We start from the raw sequence: 20,982 nt of genomic DNA, 5'->3' as shown, positions 1-20,982 counted from the left end.
CACCAGCGCTTAACATTTCACCCTCGGACCTATATTGCCTTTCATCTGCTGAAACTACTTATTTATTCTTGAGAATTTTCTATCCAAGTATCTGGGGTAATGCTAGCTTTAATAGCGTCAATGCCCTTTACGCGGTCGTGCATATTTTATTAAAGTGTGAAACTGACGCGATCCCCGTCTCAGAGAGGCCTCTTCTTGTGTTGCCGTTACCTTGCTATGAACAGAATGACGCTGCATTCGGATTTAAATGTGATTTACGGGCGCTCGTCTTAGTCCCAGCTGTGTCACACTCGGCTGCCAACTGTCCCCGCGAGAGCTGGAGCTTCGTAATTGATGAAGCCGAAAGGCAAAAAGCAGAGACAAGATCAGAATTGGACTCCGTCCTCTTTTTCGGGTCGACATATTACGTCCTGAATTAGAAACGATGCAGGCCGGACCTGCATCTCAAACAACAGGAAGACGGAGAAGCGCACAGCTTTCACACAACATCCGCTCTACTTGTGCAGATACGATGCATAGATAGGTTGTGGTACGATGCGTAGGTTGTGGAGCATTAAGATTAAGGTGTATACCGGCCAGAGGAAGTCCATCCATCACATATCCGTGTGTTTACGTCGGATACGACATCAGTCGGACTAATGCGTTTACGTGCACTCTGGTCGTCCTGTTATGGTCGGACTGAGGCAATAATCTGTTTATTGGATTGCTGTGTAAAACAGGGATTCATGTTTTTGAGCTCAATGTAAACAAGACCAGGGAGATGATGGTGACCTTCTCTCCTCCGCAGACTCAGAAGTTTGAAGCAATCGCCACCATTAAATTGGGGAAGTCAGTGGAGATCGTGGAGGAGTTCAAAATAGCTGGGAAATATGGTTGATAACAGGCTGAGGAATCCTAAAGAGATGCTCGGAGACAGTACCTAGAAAGTTAAAACCACACGGGACTAGCAAGGACATCCTCAACGCCTTTTACTATATTTGTGGAGACCCTGGCTATGCGCATCATTATGGTAGCAATGCACACACTCCTCATGACTAAATATTTCTATCTTGATAATACCATATAGCAGCTGTCGTCTAAAACTGCTCACTCGCCTTTTTAAATTGTCCTCCAGGGAGAAGTGAACTGAACCAAAGCGAACTGAAGAACGCCATCCAGCAGGATGCAGGAGTTCTTTTCCAGCCCATCTTGTGTTTTCCAACCCCGGGAGAAGGCTCATCGGCTACTGGAGGCTTCCATACACACCTCTGAATTTGTCATTTCCTACTGGCGTGTTAAAAACACAAATTCTGGGTTTGTGTCGTGTACATGGATGAGTACATTCTCCTCTATCTAGCTATTATCAAAGAGCTGCACAATACAGTGGGACCTCTACTTACGAACGTCTCTACATGCGGAATTTTCAGGTTACGAAACGTCTCAACGGGAAAATATTTCCTCGTTACGAAAGAAATCTCAGTTTACGAAAGGCATTTTCCTGTCCTCCCATTGGCTAGGAGGGACGTCAATATGCACAAGTTTGTGCGTGTCCCAGCATCGTCTTCGTTTAAGTTTTATTCGCTATGGACCCCAGGAAAGTGATGGAGAAAAGTGAAAAAGAAGAAGAAGGGAGCTTTTTTGTCCATACAAACAAAGCAAGAAATAATAGAAAAGCATGAAAAAGGGATGCGTTTGGTTGATCTCGCAAAAGAATATGGCCGTAACCGGGATTTATTGTGGGTGTTCGAATGTTTGTCCATCAGATGGCGTTGTTACCACAAGTGTTAACGTTCATTGCTAGTAATGACGGCTAATGTAAGATTAGCCGGTAATAAAGTTCATTTTGTTCCTGGAGAAGCCTTGCACTGAATTCCTACATTTATTGTGCGGTAATCTAATCGTAACATGTTTTGATGCATTTTTATGATTTATTAAAAAAAAATTATGTCCGAATTTTTTGGGGGCTTGGAACGGATTAGGGCATTTACATGGAAAACGCGTCTCTACTTACGTAATTTTCAGGTTATGAAACAACTTCTGGAACCAATTAATTTCGTAAGTAGAGGTCCCACTGTACATGTTGAAAGGAGAAATTAGAAGAAGCGAGTGTACCAGTTCATGCTCGTGAGGTGAAGGCTCGGGACTCCTCCTCTACCTGCCTCTGTGTCCTGTCGGTGCATCCTGGGTCGCAGACGTCAACCAATTCTAACTGGTTTTAATACAATATTTTTTATTACCTGCTTACTGCACTATTTTATAACTGCCTTTGTATATTAGCAGTCTCCCCACTGAGACTCAGCTTTGAAGATGTGAAACATGCCGATTTTACGAACTGACACCACATTCCAATCTAATGTTACCCAACGAATGGAAACTGTCCTTTATGCGCAGCGTCGTTGTTTTAAAAGGCGTCTGTTGGCCTTGTCTATTTGGAGGGAGCCTAATCTCTCCGCTGCAGTTCGTTATCTGAGAAGATGAAAGTGGGATAACGCAGTTTTGATGCGTTTGGAAGCACAGGCGTAGCTCCCCAGCTGCCTCGCTACTTCTAAAAACCCCACCAACTTCCCGGAGCTTCACACATCAGCCAATTAAAACTGTATCATAGCAACCGCACGCAATATGTTTCTAAGCAACAGCATCTTGGCAGTATGCAGCATAGCATATCCAGGCAGCGACCCTTACATCCTGAGAGAGCGGCTCATTCTGTGAATCCCTCTTATGGGCCCACTTACAGCCACAAGATGGAACCTCAAGATCCCGTCGTTCTTGTCGTGCTGGTGTTGAAACAACCTCCTGCAGCCAGGGATCCACCACGTTTGAGTGATGGGCCAGTTCATACTGGGAATTTAGCTATCATACGTACATATTTACAACTAAAATACAATCTTAATTTTACTGCGAGCATCAACACATCACTGAGAATCTTGTGCAACATCATTTAGGGCTCTGGCTCGTACGGGTGCACCCCATAATATCCTCTAAAGTGCACAGCCGCGCGTGTGTTCTGTATGGCTCAGCAGTGACAAGTGTGGGGCTGTAATAAAGGTGACAAGTCAATGAAATAATATCAATCATTTAACCCTTAATTGTTGCCTTCTAGACAATTTTTGTGGGCAAGTAATAAGCCTGTGTTAACGGTTTAACAACTTTAATTAAAAGCCGCAAAGCTGCTGGAGTAGATCATTTCCTGTTCTGGGATTCAGCAACATGGCCAAATTTCAATTCCAGTTTCTTCACTGAAGTTAATCTACATAATAATAATAATAATATACTTGGGTTTTTGGTGGATTTCCCTCCACAAAAGTGCAGAGCCACAGAAACCAAGCTCAAAATCAAGCATCATATTTTTCAGACCCCGTCAACATCATCGGAACAGAAAATACGTGTTATTGGCAGGAGGCTTGGAAGAAGAAAGCATTCTATTCTATATCTTATCTTGAAGACTCCACTCTACATAAAATCCCAGTGATGCTTCCCTCTGCTCAGCTTTCAATCCATTGCTCATCCCCCATTTTTCTCCTTTTATCTCATGCACACAAATCCTCTCCCTCTCTTCCTATGTGTGTCTGCATTATTCATGCACTGGGTGTAACCTTATCAGTCAACACTCTCATCTCACAACACAACCCTCCATCTCTCCTCTCTCTCTCATTTACTCTCTCTCTCTCTCTCTCTCTCTCTCTCACACACACACACACACACATCACAGCAGAGCCTAGGCCACATGTCCACCTCCCTTCAGTGCGTCGTAGGTATAGAGCAGCATATTTCTGGGATATGTTACAGCTACTAACTCTTATTACTGTCTGCTCCTGCCAAGTGTTTTATGGTGAGGTTACACATGTCTGTCTGCAACCACAAAGATCCCAGTAGATGCACAACCAAACATGCTTCACACTGATATCACATCCCACAACAACGTACATCGTGTCTGAACACAGGAAACAGTAAAAAAAAAAAAAGAAAAAAGAAATGAGCAGCCATATTTACAATAATGACTCCCAGTTTTAGAGTATGTGCTGTGTCAGCAGTGTCTCCAAAACTGGAATAAGAGACCAAATGTTGATGTGACAAACTGTAGGTCGGTGACAGTGGCGTGTTGGGTAAATGTAACTTTGGTTAAACCAGATGAGCTGAGAACACTGATTTAATTTTTCTGGGTTAAACTAAAGACATAAGCTCAGGTGTGTTTTTAGGTCTATTGTGTTCCAGGTTCTCCATTTAAACACAGCGACGTTAAAATGAGTGATGTAAGCCTGACGATATTGTGTGCATGCGTGCGTGAAGAAGCACGACCTTCAAGCAATTAAAAATTAAACAGGAATGTGAACGGCAGCGATGACATCAACACACAGCATGGGTGGGTCTGCAGATCCAGAGACGTCACCAAAAACTAAAGAGGGATTTAAATCCTGCCGAGAACAGTCTGTACCTTTAGGTTTAAGCTTAAAAACTTTCTAATGATCTAATAAAGGTCACAGTCACTGGTGCATGTCTATTCCCTGGGTGAAAAGTGGGGAGTTTTCCAGAATAATGGAGTTCATGTGGTTAAAACTTGTACAAAACTTGTTTTTGTTGGTTTCCAGTTGTTTTCTTAGCAGATGAACAGGACTGTCAATAGTGTAGATTTTACAAAACAAACGGTTTAAATTACATAATTAGCAATACAACTGAGAAGATCAGAAACAATAAACAAGAAATTAAAGAATTAGTGGGAATACAAGAAGCACAAAGACGGCACGAGGGGAATAAAACAAGGGGAAATGCAGACAGGACGACAGACTTACAGATTTGCAGGTACCGGTAATCAGACACAGGACAGAGATCTAGACATGGTCATGGACAGCAGGACACGAAAGGATCTGAGCAAGGACAGGAGTGGAAGCACAGCATAAATACACAAGTGCAGGGGAGCGAGAACAGGCACAGATGGTGATAAGACAAGGAACACAACGGGTGGCAATAGTTGGGGCGGTAGGAAGCCAGGCCAAAGAAGGTGGATCTATAAAAGCAATAAAACCCCATGTGATAAATGGCTATTAATAATGATTCCAAACAAACAGAAACCACTTCCCAGCGCTTGACGAGTAACCAATCGGTGAAGGTGCTCCTGAAGCGACTTAAGATGCAGGATCTTGTTGCAGGAAATTGGCTTTTAAAGGTCATGTACCCTCCAGGGACCAGAACCTTTGAACCGCCTGAGCCACCGCTGCTACTGACCATCAGCTGGGTTTTATGTACCCTTAATACGTTTAATTTTATCTCCTGCATCTGGATCCATGCAGGTGTTCACCACGATTCACCTGGCTGTGTGCTCGGTAAATTGATGCACATCTAATCTCATTCATATTTTTAAAGAATTTAGCGATTTTGAACCAAGGGAGCAGTTTAACGTTAAAGGCAATGGCCCTAGGACATCCCATAGGACCACCCGGACATGGCAAAGCAGAGGAAATCTGCAGAACTCTCAATTACTGACCGTTTCCTCTTCACTTCCATGGGTGTCGCAGCTCTCACTATTGATTCTCTTGACTCTAGCATTGACACTGGGGTTGTCCCAAACAAGTTTTCCTACTGCCGATCAAATTCCAATACTAAATAGACACGTTCCTGCCGAGCCGATGCACATTTGAAGCGCTCACTTTAAGTGGGTCTACGTTAAAGTATTAATACTAAAGCTGCTTTGTTCTACAGATGGATTACAGGAAACAAAGCCCACATCCAAGCTGTTCCTTCACACATTTTTATTGAGGAACTAATCTTATATGGGCAATTGAAAAAAAAAACTGGAGCCAACAGGAGGCAGCTGCCAGATCTTAACAGTCTGAGCATTTCTGGCCACTGGCCAGACGAAAACAAACAAACAAACCAAACAAAGGCATCAAGCTTCTGTTTCCCATTTTAAATATCTCCGGGAAAGACACAGTTACAGTCGATGTCATCAAGAAGCTGCATTTGTAACGTGGCTACCACCACCCAGGGTAGCTCACCAACACTATACAGACGAGGAACCCATCACATGTCCATTTGTTACGGTTTGTTTTTAAGTAAGCTTCGCATTCATTCGTGCTAGCGTGGCTTGACAAGCCATGCTAATTTGGATCCGGTTGGATTCGGGCAAAAAGAATTGCTACTGCGATGCCATTTTAATTGCTGTACCATCATCTGGTCCATCTGGTCTTGGACCAACCGATGTGGTTTCACCCCACTGCTGCTAGAGCTCCAATGGCAACTCACTCCCACTTTATTCTCTCCTGTTTAAATGACTGTTGTTCTAAGTAGTTTAGCACTGTAAGCTAGTATTTTATTTACACATTTGTCTTTAATGTGTCTCTCACTGTAAGTTATTTTGGACCAAAGCGTGCCAAATGATTAAAATGGCACTTGGGATGTAGGGTAGCCCGAGTGGTTCAGCCAATGGATAGGCCACTGCTGAAATTGCTAAACAAGGCTATTTCTGACAATTATCACTGAAATGGAGGAATCTTTTGTCAGGAGGTCTCTTCTTGGAAATGGATAGAACACAAAAGAGCATCATTAGATAAAACTCTGAATAAAATGCTTAATCCTATGCACAAGGCGTTGGCAACCACAAATAACTGCAGTTCAAAACCCACTATCACACTGGGTTCTGCAGTTGAAGATGAGCTTGAAAATTTTGGCCAGACTGTTTTGGCCTGAGATTTGTGGGGAGCTGAAGAATGAGCAGTTGGGTTTCAAACCGTTCTGGGTCAACAGTTAAAAAAAAAAAAAGAAAGGTTCAGGCAATGAGTCCTTCAAAATAACCGTCTTGTTGGCGAGTGCTCTTCTGTTTATCAGCGCCATATGGACAGAGCTATATGGAGCTCCACCGGTAACTGTGCCTAGCAAATCAAAGCTAATCCAAAGTGTTAGGCATTTGTTTAGCATTAACAGCAATCCAAATATTTAGGAGCCGGATTACAACAAATAGCAGCGCGGCCGCACAAATGGACGGTGAGCTAAACACAGTCCATCCTCTCGCCAAGCGATAGCACGTTACTCCCACCCTCTCCCAATTGGCTGCCCATAAAATCCAAAGAAAATTTTAAAATATTTTTCTTCCTGCTCTCAGAGTGCTGGTTTACTGCAGGTTCCAGAACCTTTGAGGGGGTCCAGCATTTAGCTCCCTGTGCAGGTAAAGGAGGACAACCCTCTCTTTACTTTAAGAATAAGCAAAATCCTTTCTGTTTCAGAAGGTTTAGAATCAGTAATTCTACATCTACACTCATTATTCTAGCTAAGCTAATGCTCACAGTTAAAACAGGGTGAAATAATTAGCTACCACCTTACTTATGCTGTTATAGACACTGTGAAGCATAAGATCACAGAAATATGCACATGCAACATGGATTGGTACCTGTGAACAAGGCTCAACACATAGCCTAAGGCGCCTACTTGCAGTTGGCAGCACATTTTATTGGTCGAGAAATCCGCTTTCTTGTAGCAAAAGTGACAGAAAACTAGCAATGGCACGCTATGGTAAACACAATCTACCAGATAATAGATAAGGAATTTTAGAAAATTCCACAGAGATCCAAAAGGAGCTCTACAGCCTGCAGTTGAGTAACATTTGCATTTTCAGCTCAATGGTTTTTGGTGTTATTTCTCCAACATCTGGTGAAAAGATCCAAATTGATATGACTCGATTGTTAAATTTAGTGGACCAGCTGCCTTAGCTGTAACATTTGTAGTGTATTCCACAACACTTTTTACTCATTGGTAACTTGACTACATGGAGATTGCTGCACATCTTCTCTTTAGTTGTCTTGTTTTTCTTTCTGTCAGAAACTGGGAAATGTATTTGGTCACACAACAGTACACACATCCTTGTACTTTTGTGTTTTTAAGGAGTTTCAGACGTAAAGCATCCCACAGCTCCTTACCCCACCCATCACAACCAACCACCTAAACCTTAAAACCACATCTTCACCTTTAAACGGTCCTTTGAAGATGTGAGGACCAACAAAATAGTCCTTATTAGCGTGCTATTTTGGTACTCAATACATAGCAAGTAGACACACACACACACACACACACACACACACACACACACACAAACACACACCTTTTTGGTGAAGTCCATTGCTTTCAGGATGGAAAGGTTGAGTGTCTCCAGGGAAGCCAGAACGCCTTCATAGTCCCCCATATGCTTTGCAAAGTAATCTGCATGTGCGAGACCACACACATTCATATAGGGAGGTCAAAGCTCCTTAAAATACACATTTGCTTGCAGTTGCTGTCGTTAAAAAAGCTGAATTAGATTAGCCTATTTTTGCAGAAGCATATCTAAATTTTAACAGGATTAGAGAGATCAGTTGTGACGAGCAGAAAAGAGAATGAGGGGTATTGCAGATTACTCACCACAGAGCTCCTTCGTGTCAACATTACTGTCAGAGGGTTGCAGTGGTTGGAGAGAGGTGGATGAAAGGGTGGACAGAGAAAGGTGGGGAAAGCCAAGGAAACATAATCAGAAATAGTGGAGATAAGGACGTTTAGATAAGGACATGATTGAAATAGAGAAGTTACATTGACCACATGAGATTTCTGGCCTTGGTCTTCAAAAGACTTTAATTATTCACAGTTTAGGATTTGGGGTATAAGTCGGTTTTGTGTGGGGCAAATTAGTTATCTCAGTATCTCTGACTGTAAAAGGCTTATGAATAGACGTGGCAGGATAAAAGGTACAGCAAGGGCATAATAATATCCATACTCATCAGTTACTTCCTACAGTAATGGACACAAAATTAAATAGACAAAATAGAAAACTCGATATATCCTAGACGGTTGTAAAAAAAAAAACCAAAAAAACTTTGAGAAAAAGTTTTTAAAAAAGGACAGCAGAAATATCCCCAAACAGCTAGAGGATGGAGGTATTGTTAGTCAATTATCTTTAGCACGGCACCCTCCCAAAATAAGTGAATGAAGAAAAAGACGCCAAACTGTCTCTAGTGGATTTTGGTGGAGTTAAGTTAGCTTCAGCGGCTATAATTGGACGTAGTAGTGGAGTACGTAGTACACCTGATGAATTCAGCCTCATATCAGGATAGATCCAGCAATGATGTGACCAACTGAGAGAAGGTGGGGGGGGGGGGGTAGCCATTTAGACACAGAACAGGTTCAGGGCTGAAACCTCTTGGCCAGGCCACATTAGTAAATAACATCGCATGTTATCACATCGCATGCAACAGCCAACCAGCTCTATGGAGTCGGTGCTGTGGTGACTCTGACCTGGTGTTATCGGAGTCAATAATGTGAAAGAGCTTCTCCAGTTCCTCTTCATTCAGGGTACCATCAGAGAAGAAGGCCTGGAACTCTTCAAGAGACAGCTTACCATCATCTACAGGAAACAAACATGACTCAGTGGCAAAGAAATTTGATTAATATAACCTGAGGTCATTAAAGATCTATGAAGAGCAAGACTGTCGCCAGCTCCAATTCTAAAATATGAAACTGGACTAGAGCCACTTGTGTGGAAGGTGCGCTGTCATGACATACGTGTGTATACATATATGTACACACAGCAGTGTAGTTTCATTTAATCTCTGTTTAGGTTTTGCCAATGTTTACAGCCAAAGTCAAATTTGTGCAGTTTTTGGAAACTTTCATGAAAACTGATGAATTATGCAAACCCATTTTCAGTGTGATTTATCATCCACCTTCTACCCTGTTAAGATTCAAAAGTACTGTTAATTACATTTTTTATTCCAAGGCAAAAATGTTCTCTTTGTGTTGCCATGTTTTCTTAATAAAGCAAACCAATATTTAGCCACTTTCATTCTTACTTTTATTCGCTAAAGCTAAAGAGAAAAAAAGTGTCCAATCCTCACTGTAAACAAACCCAACTTACTGCCGGCAATGTGTACCGAGGTTTGAGGGGGGTAAAACAGCCCGTAGGAATCTGGCATCTCATACTCCCGGAGCACACATAATGTCATGTACTGTCTGTGGTGCATTCAAGAACATGGGACATGCTCATGCTACACCAACCCATAACCAAAAGAAAAGCAAGTATGTAAACAATTAAACAACGTGACAGTGTGGGAAGTGCAAGAAAGGTTTTATAGGATTATTCCTGGATTTTGACAGCCTCCACAAACCTCTGGTGTCCACCAGGTTCAGGGATTACAGGCGAAGACCCCTATACAGCCACAGCTCTACTCTGCCTGCTCAAAAATGGAAACACAACCAATGTCCCCTAATGCTCCATTCATGTGGTTAAAGCACTGTTTCTGATAGAGAACTGCACCAGATGATAGACTGACATCTCAAACCTTTATTTATAATGACACAGCAGCAAAGACAATCGTCTGTGGCCTAAGGTGTCCTTGTGCCAAGTCCACCTGTGGACACCCTTATGTTTGAACATAGTGTGATAGGGAGTCAGAACACAACTCTGTGAGGAGTTAACTCCCTCAGAAAATGGAACACAAGATGAGATGGATGCTATCGGTTCCTGCTAGCTGACAGTCACAAAGCCTATGATTACGCAACAAGAATAATATTATAGTAATATCCTGACAATGATAATAACAATAATAGTAATTATACTCAAATGCAATGTATGGCCTTCAAGCAATGGTTTAAATAAAGACCTGAACATTTTATAGTTTATTCTACTTATGTTTGTCTTTCATGTAGCAAATGTCTTTCATGTATCATTTGTAGCAAACATAGTTGGACAATTGATGTGTCTAGACAATTATAATTATCATAATTGTCTAGATACATCATTCCTCTAATGGAGTAATGCACTGGGGAGTGAGTGGCACTGTACAAAGATGGCCGCCCTGTAGGCGCAATGGGTGGCCGTAGTCAAAGCAGCATCTATGCATGCGCCTACAGGGCGGCCATCTTTGTACAGTGCCGCTCAGAATGATGTATCTACACAATTATGATAAATATAAATATGGAGGACAAACTGGCATTTTGAATAACAGGAAGATGGATAATGGTACAGCTTTGTTCATCCCACATGTAATACAAGCCTTACTTATTGTGCAGACAAGAGGCGATTGTGCTGATTTCAAGAGGCAAACAATCGTAGGCTGGTGTAGACTTACACCAATAGCATATTGGTTACACCTTCATACCACTTTATTGCCACATGAGGTTATTTGTCAGGTTCCACCTGGTCAGAGGAAGCAGCAAGTCCTGAACGTGACCCCCCCCACTATCAGGTCTCAGAGAAGCAGAAAGTCCTGAACGTGACCCCCCACTGGCAGGTCTTTGTAGCTACAAGACCGGGCGGGAATTGACCCGTGCTGACGTAGGCTAGCGTTTTCAACTCACCTAAGGGACTGTCAAAACCGGTGTCCTCACCATCATGGTTGACTTGGGACGAAGGCCTGGGTCCCAGTAGCTCCTCAAGCGCGACCGTGTTGCGGCCGCTGGTCCCCTTGTTTTTCCTGGACTGGTAGAATCCCCTTTTCAAGTGTTTCCACCGAATGCGGACTTGATCTGCAGTCCGTGCGAAGCCGGCGTCTCTCAATTGTTGGGCAACCTTTTTGAAGAGGTCTCCGTTTCTGGTTTTTCTCCCGTCCATGTATTTTAAGATGTTCAGCTCCTTCAGCTGCGCGAGCATGAGCGCGGTCTCGTCCTCCTTCCAAAAATGAGCGTATCTCGGAGCTTCTGCCATGTTGATGCACAGGTGCTTCTCCCGGGATTGTCTTCTTCTTCTGGCGATGTTTTTGTTCCGGGTCAAACAGCAGCGCGAGCGTTCTTGAGTATGTCTAGTAGTAGTCCGATTAATCGGATTAATCGATGAATCGCGTTAATTTACATGTCAGTTGTCCAGTTATAGTCGGAGTAAAGCAATAATTCGTTTTAAAAGTCTCACCTCTCACATTAAGCCAACTGCTATGTTATTTATGCTATAAAGAGGCATACGTAAATGTTTTGAATCCTAATTGAACTGAACATAAATTTAATTATAAGACCGCCAATTTAAATGTGACAATATTTACCCTTAAAAGAGCTGACATTAAAGGTGTAATTTTAAGAAATGTTAGTGGATCTGGAAAATCATATATAATCCTTACTAATGTTATAAAGAAACAACAAATTCAGTACATTGAAGCAATCTCTAATTATGATCTTTGCCTATCCATCTACAATGCATTATGGTAAAGTATATACAGTAGAAATCAGAAAACAAGTCCCACTGACCCTTTAAAAATCATAAAAAAAGAGGAACTTTACAACAGAAATGTTGTACAGAAATTTAACTTTCCATAAATAATCGCTGCTCTAAAATATCTTCAGGAATAGGTGGCCTTCCAATGGATAAAGATTTTGGTGAACTATGAACTACGTAGTCGGCAACATCAATAAAATCCGACTCTGGCTAACACCAACAGACCTGATGTTGGTCCAAAACAAAGAAGCGACAAAGCTATGTTAGTTACCATAAAAGGGAAGAACATAAATATTCTGATATAGTAATCAAAGAAGAAAAAACTACACAGGCATTTATTACTTCTGATGGTTCGAGTAAGGTAATATAACGTTTATGACAGTCTTTGGAGAGAGATAGAGGTTTTTAAGGCCCCAAACAAAAACACTGTTTTTCTGAGGGAAGGCAACATGAGGATGGTGAGCTAGTGGCCAAATAGTGTTTTATATTTATTTTATATTTCTATGCATATTGTACATTCATTCCTATGTGTACTGAATGGTTTTTCTTGAGGTACTCTGGCTCCCTCCCACCATCCAAAGACATGGATGAGATAGATGCATCATACTATAGGCACTAATTGATGGCTCCAAATTGACTTTGGTGTGAATGGTTGTTTATTCTATATTGTTGTCTATGTTAACCCCGTGATCAGGTGGTGATGTGTCCAGGTTTGAACCCCCGGGGGCCCCATTAACGGAAAAGTAGGAGAAGATGGATAGATGGGCCTAAAGCCATGGCCGTTAACACAATAAAGGATTGTTATTTCTTTTCAGAGGAGCATGGATCGCTTAGCCCTTAATTTTTTCCTAAACTTTTTTTCTGGACTAAAGGGGAAATCTGTCAATGCAGCATGTTCATGCTGGTAACCAATAATATAGATGTTTGCATCATTTAACTAATCCAAATAAGTCAGGCCAGTTTGGAAGCTGGCTGTTTTTATTGAGCAGAAACCTGCGGATACGATGAAATATTAAAGCATTATGTCGTTAAATAGAGGGAGAAAAACCTATTTATATCCTCAGGCTTCACACCTTTCCACAGTCTGGTAGAGTAGCGCGTAAAAGCAGGAAGGCCAGATTATGCTTCTATTAAACCATATGATTTATAGCCTGTTCACTTCACTGACCACCCGTGAGAGACGTTTATGGCTCAGGGTTTTAAGATCCAAATGTGAATTCATTCTTCCAAGAACCATATTTATATTTTAGGTGAGCAGTTTCCACACAATTAGTCCCCCAAACCAACCAACTGTAATGGAAACATGGCTGGGGTAACTAGAGAATACATAACTAACCTAACAGAATGGACACAAACCAAAAAAATGTAGCCATAAAATATTCAAGCAAATATTCAAATGTTAAAAACATCAGCACACAAAGATATTAAGACAAAGGAGGAACTCACCATCTTTATCAGCTCTTCTGAAAATCTGTGAAACAGAAAGCAACAAAATAGATCATTAGAAAATACAATGTGTAATTGAATACAGATGCACAAAAGCCAACGGGGTTGAGGGTGAAAACATCCAGCATGCACCTGACATTAGGTGGTTCAGAGTAAAGGGCCCATAGATGGGGTTCACCACTGATGCTTCAGCGGACTCTGGTTTGCCTTCTAGATACAAGGGAGTTAAGAGGGGGAACCAATCACGGCACCCCTGGTCTGCGTAGGCCCTTCGGTCCCTCCCTCCAATTTTTAGGAGCTGTGCAGTGGTCTCACAGACAAGAAAATAGGAACTAGGCTCAGTCTGCAGTTTAATTACTCAGTTGTTTGGTTACTTTGACAAAGAGAAATAGGTTATTAATCATTAGTCAAAAAGAAAATTTGCCCAAATCTGCATCTTCCCGTACAGTCCTCCACCCAGAGCCTGGTCCTGTGCTGCCATGGTCACAGCCACTTCCTTGATTAGTTGGTTGGACATTCCAGGCAGGCGCTGTTCCTACCACGGTGGTTCACCTGGTTACTTCTGCCTGAGTTATTTTCTTAGCACCTTCGACCAAATCAAAATGTATTTCCAGAGCCCTTTACAGTAGCTGAGAGGTAACTTCACAACAAAGCCATTAAACAGTAGATGGAAAGAATAAAACATAAAAACATACAAAAACACAAAGTGCAATAGTGCTATAGGATAATTAAGTCTTCCAGAAGTACTTAAAATGGAGCATAAAAATAAGCCACCTAAAAATACAACACTGGCCTAGACAGAATAAAATGACAACGTAAAAAAGTGGGTCTTCAACTTGGATTTAAAAAAACTGATATCAGTAGTGGCACCAATGTCGGGGGCAATTCTTTCAGCAGTGGCAGCAGAAGAACGATCAGCCCATTGTTTGTTTCTGGCTCTTGGGAGTTCCAACCGAAGATGGCTTGAAGAAGCAGGACGGAGCCCGGCCATTAATGGCATTGAAATCAAACACCAGAAGTTAAAAATTGATTTTAAAATGAGGTGGAAGCCAATGGCAACAGCCCAGGGGCGATGGGTTCATGTCTTGATGTGTTTGTTAAAAGTGGAGCAGCAGCATTCGGAAGACCACAGTTGGTTCTGAAGACACGAGGTGTCATTGGGTCTCATGGTCAAATATATCTGCATATGTCATCAGCATAAAGATGAAAAACAGGTCATGCTTTTTTTTTATAACCGAGAGGTTGAAGCCACCTTGTCTCTGGGTCCTGTCGTTCCAATGTTTTATCCTAAACACCGGCTCCTGTCAGAGGTGGGACTGATTGCTAACACCCATAGAATATCACCTGATCACCAACTGTCCAAATACTCTAGAGTTCTCCACATTTGAATATTTCTATCCCAAGAGCCCCCGCTAGGACGGTACATTAGACTTCTGAAAAGTGTTCATTTTTTTCTAATGACCTGAAAACCTGGATGTGCTACATTGCTGGTTTGATGCCATTTAAGACTAGACGCTAACTTCTTCTTTCAGCTAAATACAGGTAAAACCGAAATCTTGTTTTTGACCCAGATCTTGTCCAGACGGGAAAAGAATTGCTGCCATTTTCATATTGCTCTATTATTTTTTTTTTAATTGCTGTTCTTGCTATTTATTTTGTATTTTATGTAATTTCTTATGATCTGTAAACCACTTTATAACCAAAAGTTAGGGTGAGGGTTAGGGTTTAGATTCTAATCATTAATATTATCTAGTCTGTTTGAACCCCATTGCGACTTTTTTCACCAAAACATGCTGGAAATTAAACAGTTCGCTTCTAAAGAGGCTGCGGTCGAAACTTTTCCATCTCTACCGAACAACTTTGGCCTAGATTAGAGCGTCAACTGTTGCACCTTTTTGTCTTTTTGGAAACTATCTCGAGTTTACGATCACATAATATTAAAAATAATATAAATGGCTAAAAGAGGGAGGTGTGAAGGAGCTTACACACATATCTCAGCTAGGAAACAAACAGAATTCCAAGAGCTGGGACACACAGCTGGTAAATAAGTACTGAACACACCGTTATTTTTCTCAGTAAATATATTTCTCAAAGTTTTATTGACACGTCTTCACCAGGTGTTGGTAACAACCCAACGCAGCCAGATGGTGCTGTGAAAATGTGTTATGTTCTGCAAATTTGCCACACATCAGATCATCGCATGCATTCTCATATCAGCCCAACAGAAGCCCGGAAAAACACTTGATCCAGATCAAAAGCTGCAGAATCCAACCGGATTCTGTGTGGAAAGGTGAATTCTGCCATCTACCAGATGATTCTAAAGGAGAAAATCCGTCCCTCCCTAACGCCAACTGGGATGCGGTGGGGTGATGGAAGGTCGTCCCCCAAAACCCTCCAGCGTGGCCACGTTAAAAGAGTTGTGTGAGGAAGACCGGGCCGGAACTCCTCAGCAGCCATCTGAGAGGCTCGGTGGCAGTTAACACAAATGCTTGATTGCAGTTATTGTGGCCGAGGGTGGCACAACCGCTGATTAAGCGCAGGGGGCAATTACGTTCCCACAAAGGGGGGAACATCATCACGGAGGAACTGCGTTTTGTAGTGACGCAGCTTGTCTTTGTCTGATATTACAATTAGTGTGATGATGTGAAATGAGAAGAATATTCAGGGGAGGAAAATCAGGAAGGAGGAAAAGAAACGTGTTCAAAGCCACAGCAGATGGAAATGACATCACAAGGCTCAGGTGGCTCGTTCCTCCACACCGGCTTCAGATCTCCTATGATTCGCTTGGAACCCGTCAGGTGTTTGTCAATTCTCTTTAGTTTGATAGATTTTTATGTTTGGGTGCATTTCTCCTTCAGTTGAATGAAATATGCCAGTAGCAAACCACCAAATAAGCCCCCGGACAACCCCAGCAGTGCACAACCTGGACCAAATGTTGGGCAGCAAAGCACCAAAAATGTCTCTTCGACAAGACTTAAATCTAAATATTTAATAAGCAGGCGGGGGGGTGGGGTGGGGGGGGTGCTTGGTGTTCCATGGCTGAATCATTCTTTCCTCATGTTTTAAAATCCTTTTTATCCACTTCATCGAGGGTTTGAGCTCTTTGTGCAGATGATCGCTGACATTTGCTGACGTGTTCAATACTAATTTGACCTTATTGGATAGAAGTAAACAAGAGAAGATCCAGGTCGGAGTTTTATCACTACAGATGCTCAAAATAACATATTTCCAGAGGGGAAAACTGGAGACGTTACAGGCGATAAAGAGAAAATATTTTCCTGGGTTTCACAGCAGATGATATCATTCAGATTAATGTGAGGAATCAGTTTACACATTTCTAGACTCTCGTGGAAGCAAAATCAATTAAACATCAGCAGCGCGCTGACATTTGCTGTTCTCAGAAGGAATTGGAAACTGTCTGAGCCTCCTGCTTTGTCTCATGGTCTCAAACCCCCCCAGTGCCAAAGCCCTGAATGGTGTGTTTGTCCTCACATTTAGGTCTAAATTAAGTGATCGCTTTCATATTTGCTATAAGGGCGAAAGCTAAGCTGCAAAATATCAGTGCTGAGAGCAAATCTGGGTGTCAGACCAGTACAGGAGAGACCAGGACACAGACCAGTACAGGAGAGACCAGGAGACAGACCAGTACAGGAGAGACCAGGAGACAGACCAGTACAGGAGAGACCAGGAGAGAGACCAGTACAGGAGAGACCAGGAGAGAGACCAGTACAGGAGAGACCAGGAGACAGACCAGTACAGGAGAGACCAGGACACAGACCAGTACAGGAGAGACCAGGACACAGACCAGTACAGGAGATACCAGGAGAGAGACCAGTACAGGAGAGACCAGGACACAGACCAGTACAGGAGAGACCAGGAGACAGACCAGTACAGGAGATACCAGGAGAGAGACCAGTACAGGAGAGACCAGGACACAGACCAGTACAGGAGAGACCAGGAGACAGACCAGTACAGGAGATACCAGGAGACAGACCAGTACAGGAGAGACCAGGACACAGACCAGTACAGGAGGTACCAGGGGACAGACCAGTACAGGAGAGACCAGGAGAGAGACCAGTACAGGAGAGACCAGGAGAGAGACCAGTACAGGAGATACCAGGAGACAGACCAGTACAGGAGATACCAGGAGAGAGACCAGTACAGGAGAGACCAGGAGACAGACCAGTACAGGAGATACCAGGAGAGAGACCAGTACAGGAGAGACCAGGAGACAGACCAGTACAGGAGAGACCAGGAGACAGACCAGTACAGGAGATACCAGGAGAGAGACCAGTACAGGAGAGACCAGGACACAGACCAGTACAGGAGATACCAGGGGACAGACCAGTACAGGAGAGACCAGGACACAGACCAGTACAGGAGATACCAGGGGACAGACCAGTTCAGGAGATACCAGGACACAGACCAGTACAGGAGAGACCAGGAGACAGACCAGTACAGGAGATACCAGGACACAGACCAGTACAGGAGATACCAGGGGACAGACCAGTACAGGAGATACCAGGACACAGACCAGTACAGGAGATACCAGGGGACAGACCAGTACAGGAGATACCAGGAGACAGACCAGTACAGGAGATACCAGGAGACAGACCAGTACAGGAGATACCAGGACACAGACCAGTTCAGGAGATACCAGGAGACAGACCAGTACAGGAGATACCAGGAGACAGACCAGTACAGGAGATACCAGGAGAGAGACCAGTACAGGAGATACCAGGAGACAGACCAGTACAGGAGAGACCAGGGGACAGACCAGTACAGGAGAGACCAGGGGACAGACCAGTACAGGAGATACCAGGACACAGACCAGTACAGGAGATACCAGGAGACAGACCAGTACAGGAGATACCAGGACACAGACCAGTTCAGGAGATACCAGGAGACAGACCAGTACAGGAGATACCAGGAGACAGACCAGTACAGGAGATACCAGGAGACAGACCAGTACAGGAGATACCAGGAGACAGACAGTACAGGGGATACCAGGAGACAGACCAGTACAGGAGAGACCAGGAGACAGACCAGTACAGGAGATACCAGGAGACAGACCAGTACAGGAGAGACCAGGAGACAGACCAGTACAGGAGATACCAGGAGACAGACCAGTACAGGAGATACCAGGAGAGAGACCAGTACAGGAGATACCAGGAGAGAGACCAGTACAGGAGATACCAGGAGACAGACCAGTACAGGAGAGACCAGGAGACAGACCAGTACAGGAGATACCAGGAGACAGACCAGTACAGGAGAGACCAGGAGACAGACCAGTACAGGAGATACCAGGAGACAGACCAGTTCAGGAGAGACCAGGAGACAGACCAGTACAGGAGAGACCAGGAGACAGACCAGTACAGGAGATACCAGGAGACAGACCAGTACAGGAGAGACCAGGAGAGAGACCAGTACAGGAGAGACCAGGAGAGAGACCAGTACAGGAGAGACCAGGAGAGAGACCAATACAGGAGATACCAGGACACAGACCAGTACAGGAGAGACCAGGAGAGAGACCAATACAGGAGATACCAGGACACAGACCAGTACAGGAGATACCAGGAGAGAGACCAGTACAGCAGTCTGAAACCACCAGTTCTCTATATTGTTTTTATGCCATAATCTATTGTGGAAGACTGAAGGACCCGAACCAAGCAAAGTGTCCCACCTTCCTTCAGTCACACTGAAGAAGCGAGACGTGCTAATTAATAATACTTAAACATTAAGGACACAAAGAACCACTGCCTTTTTTCACGTCCATGAATGAGTAAAATACAAGTGACTTGACGTCAGCTCAACAGTATGAGCACCACTCAAGCCAGCTCCCTCGGGAGTGAGTAGGGAACGAGGGTGTCACGACCCAGCAGCAGGAACAGGACCCCAAGGACGGGGGCATCGTTCTGCTCCAGGATGTTTGGGGGGGGGGGGTCACTCTGGTTCCCTGTTCTCTTCACACATAACAGCAGCTTCATAACAGACGCCAGAGGTGCGAAACCCTCCAGCACAAGCAGTTTGGCTCCTGGTGGTCTGCACGGACCTCCATTTGGCTGCTGATCGGGACTGAGGAGAACCTCCCAGATAAGGTCAGACCGCTGAGTGCTGGTGCAGCGGGACCTGGTGGATCCTCCTGGTGGATCCTCCTGGTGGATCCTCCTGGTGGATCCTCCTGGTGGATCCTGGATAACGATGCTACCGATGCCACTGTCAACGGGCTGATTGGTGCCCTGATCCAGGTCTGGGAGGAGACTCCCCAGGAGAAATTGAGCTGGATCGACCTGCTATCTCATTTTTTCCCACTTTTGAGGAGGCTTGTGGATCCGGTCCTGAGTGGGTTTATGATTTGGACGTTGACCCTCAACAATTTACGCTGTAAATTCAACTGGATGATCTCATTTATTATCTGTGGTTACAAGAATGTACTGGATGATGTAAATGATGTAAAGAGTGTAACAAGGATGGACCACATGTGGCCCGGAAGGACGGGAACCATGACCAACACCCGGACTGGCCCCTGGTCTTTGAAAATAAATCGGTTGAAATATTTGGATCCCTCTTTGAAGGGAAATCTCCAACCCGCAGTTTCTACATTTGACTTTTCATTTTCTTCACCACTGAATCATTAAAAATACACGCGAAAGTGTCTGTTTGCTATAAAATAATGCTTCTGTTTTGCTCTTTTTTTAAAAAAAAAGGAGGTCTTGATTCTTTAACTGGGGCTCCACCAGCAACCCAAACGGGTTATTGCTGATCCTTTTCTAACACCACCGAGAGGGTTTCTCATCATTATCGTGTCAACAGCGATCTTTAATCTCCACAAATTCTACCTCTGGACCCCCCCCAATCCCCCATGTGAATAAATAAAAAGAGGTTATAAAGTAAAATAAATTAAATAATGCCACCGTGTCACCCCCGCCTGCCCCCCCTCGTACTCACATCCAGAATCACAGAGATGCCTCTGCGGGGCTCCGGGGCGAAGAACTGCTCCTGAGCCACCGCCGCCTCCTCCTTGCTGGAGGGGTACTCGCGGCTGGAGAGGTTCTTGTTGTCGCTCATCTTGGTGACGATCCAGCGGACGAGCCCGTCGAATCCAACGGGCTGGGCGCCGCTGTTTCCGGACTGCGCTGCCGTCGCGCACTCGCTGTCTTTCCCGGCGTCGGCTTTGGGCTGCTCGCGGCTGTCGTGGGCTCGAAGTTTGGCTTGTTCTTTGTTGAGCAGTTTGTGGACCCCGTCCCTACAGTAGCGCGCTGCCTGCTCACACATCCTTTTGACGGCGGGCGCTCATGCTGCGCTGTGGAGGCAGGAGCAGAAGCCCCCACCGCCCATTTCCCGTTACATCACCGCACCTGCCCCAGAAACGCACCCGTCACCCCTGCGGACCCCGCAGAGGA

At 44.0% G+C, this 20,982-nt stretch overlaps 1 protein-coding gene across 2 annotated transcripts in view; it reads right to left on the bottom strand.

Moving 5' to 3' along the window:
• The window catches only part of necab2 (N-terminal EF-hand calcium binding protein 2), a 31,885-nt gene extending 10,937 nt beyond the window's left edge, over positions 1 to 20,948 (bottom strand). Inside the window, exons 1-5 of one of the 2 annotated variants that reach the window (XM_029841656.1) lie at positions 20,528 to 20,948; positions 13,580 to 13,604; positions 9,229 to 9,337; positions 8,362 to 8,387; positions 8,066 to 8,163 (exon numbers count right to left, since the gene is read on the bottom strand). In XM_029841656.1, the coding sequence (XP_029697516.1) occupies positions 8,066 to 8,163; positions 8,362 to 8,387; positions 9,229 to 9,337; positions 13,580 to 13,604; positions 20,528 to 20,854 (585 nt within the window). In that variant the 5' untranslated portion in view covers positions 20,855 to 20,948. Of the gene's footprint in view, positions 1 to 8,065; positions 8,164 to 8,361; positions 8,388 to 9,228; positions 9,338 to 11,289; positions 11,793 to 13,579; positions 13,605 to 20,527 lie in introns of those variants that run through there. The other variant, XM_011618938.2, reaches the window with a different exon arrangement.
• Positions 20,949 to 20,982: the final 34 nt, after the last annotated feature.

Source organism: Takifugu rubripes, chromosome 9, assembly GCF_901000725.2.
Source record: "Takifugu rubripes chromosome 9, fTakRub1.2, whole genome shotgun sequence".
NCBI lineage: Eukaryota > Metazoa > Chordata > Actinopteri > Tetraodontiformes > Tetraodontidae > Takifugu > Takifugu rubripes.
Note: the sequence above shows the minus strand (reverse complement) of the source record. Positions and strands in the feature narration are given on the sequence as shown.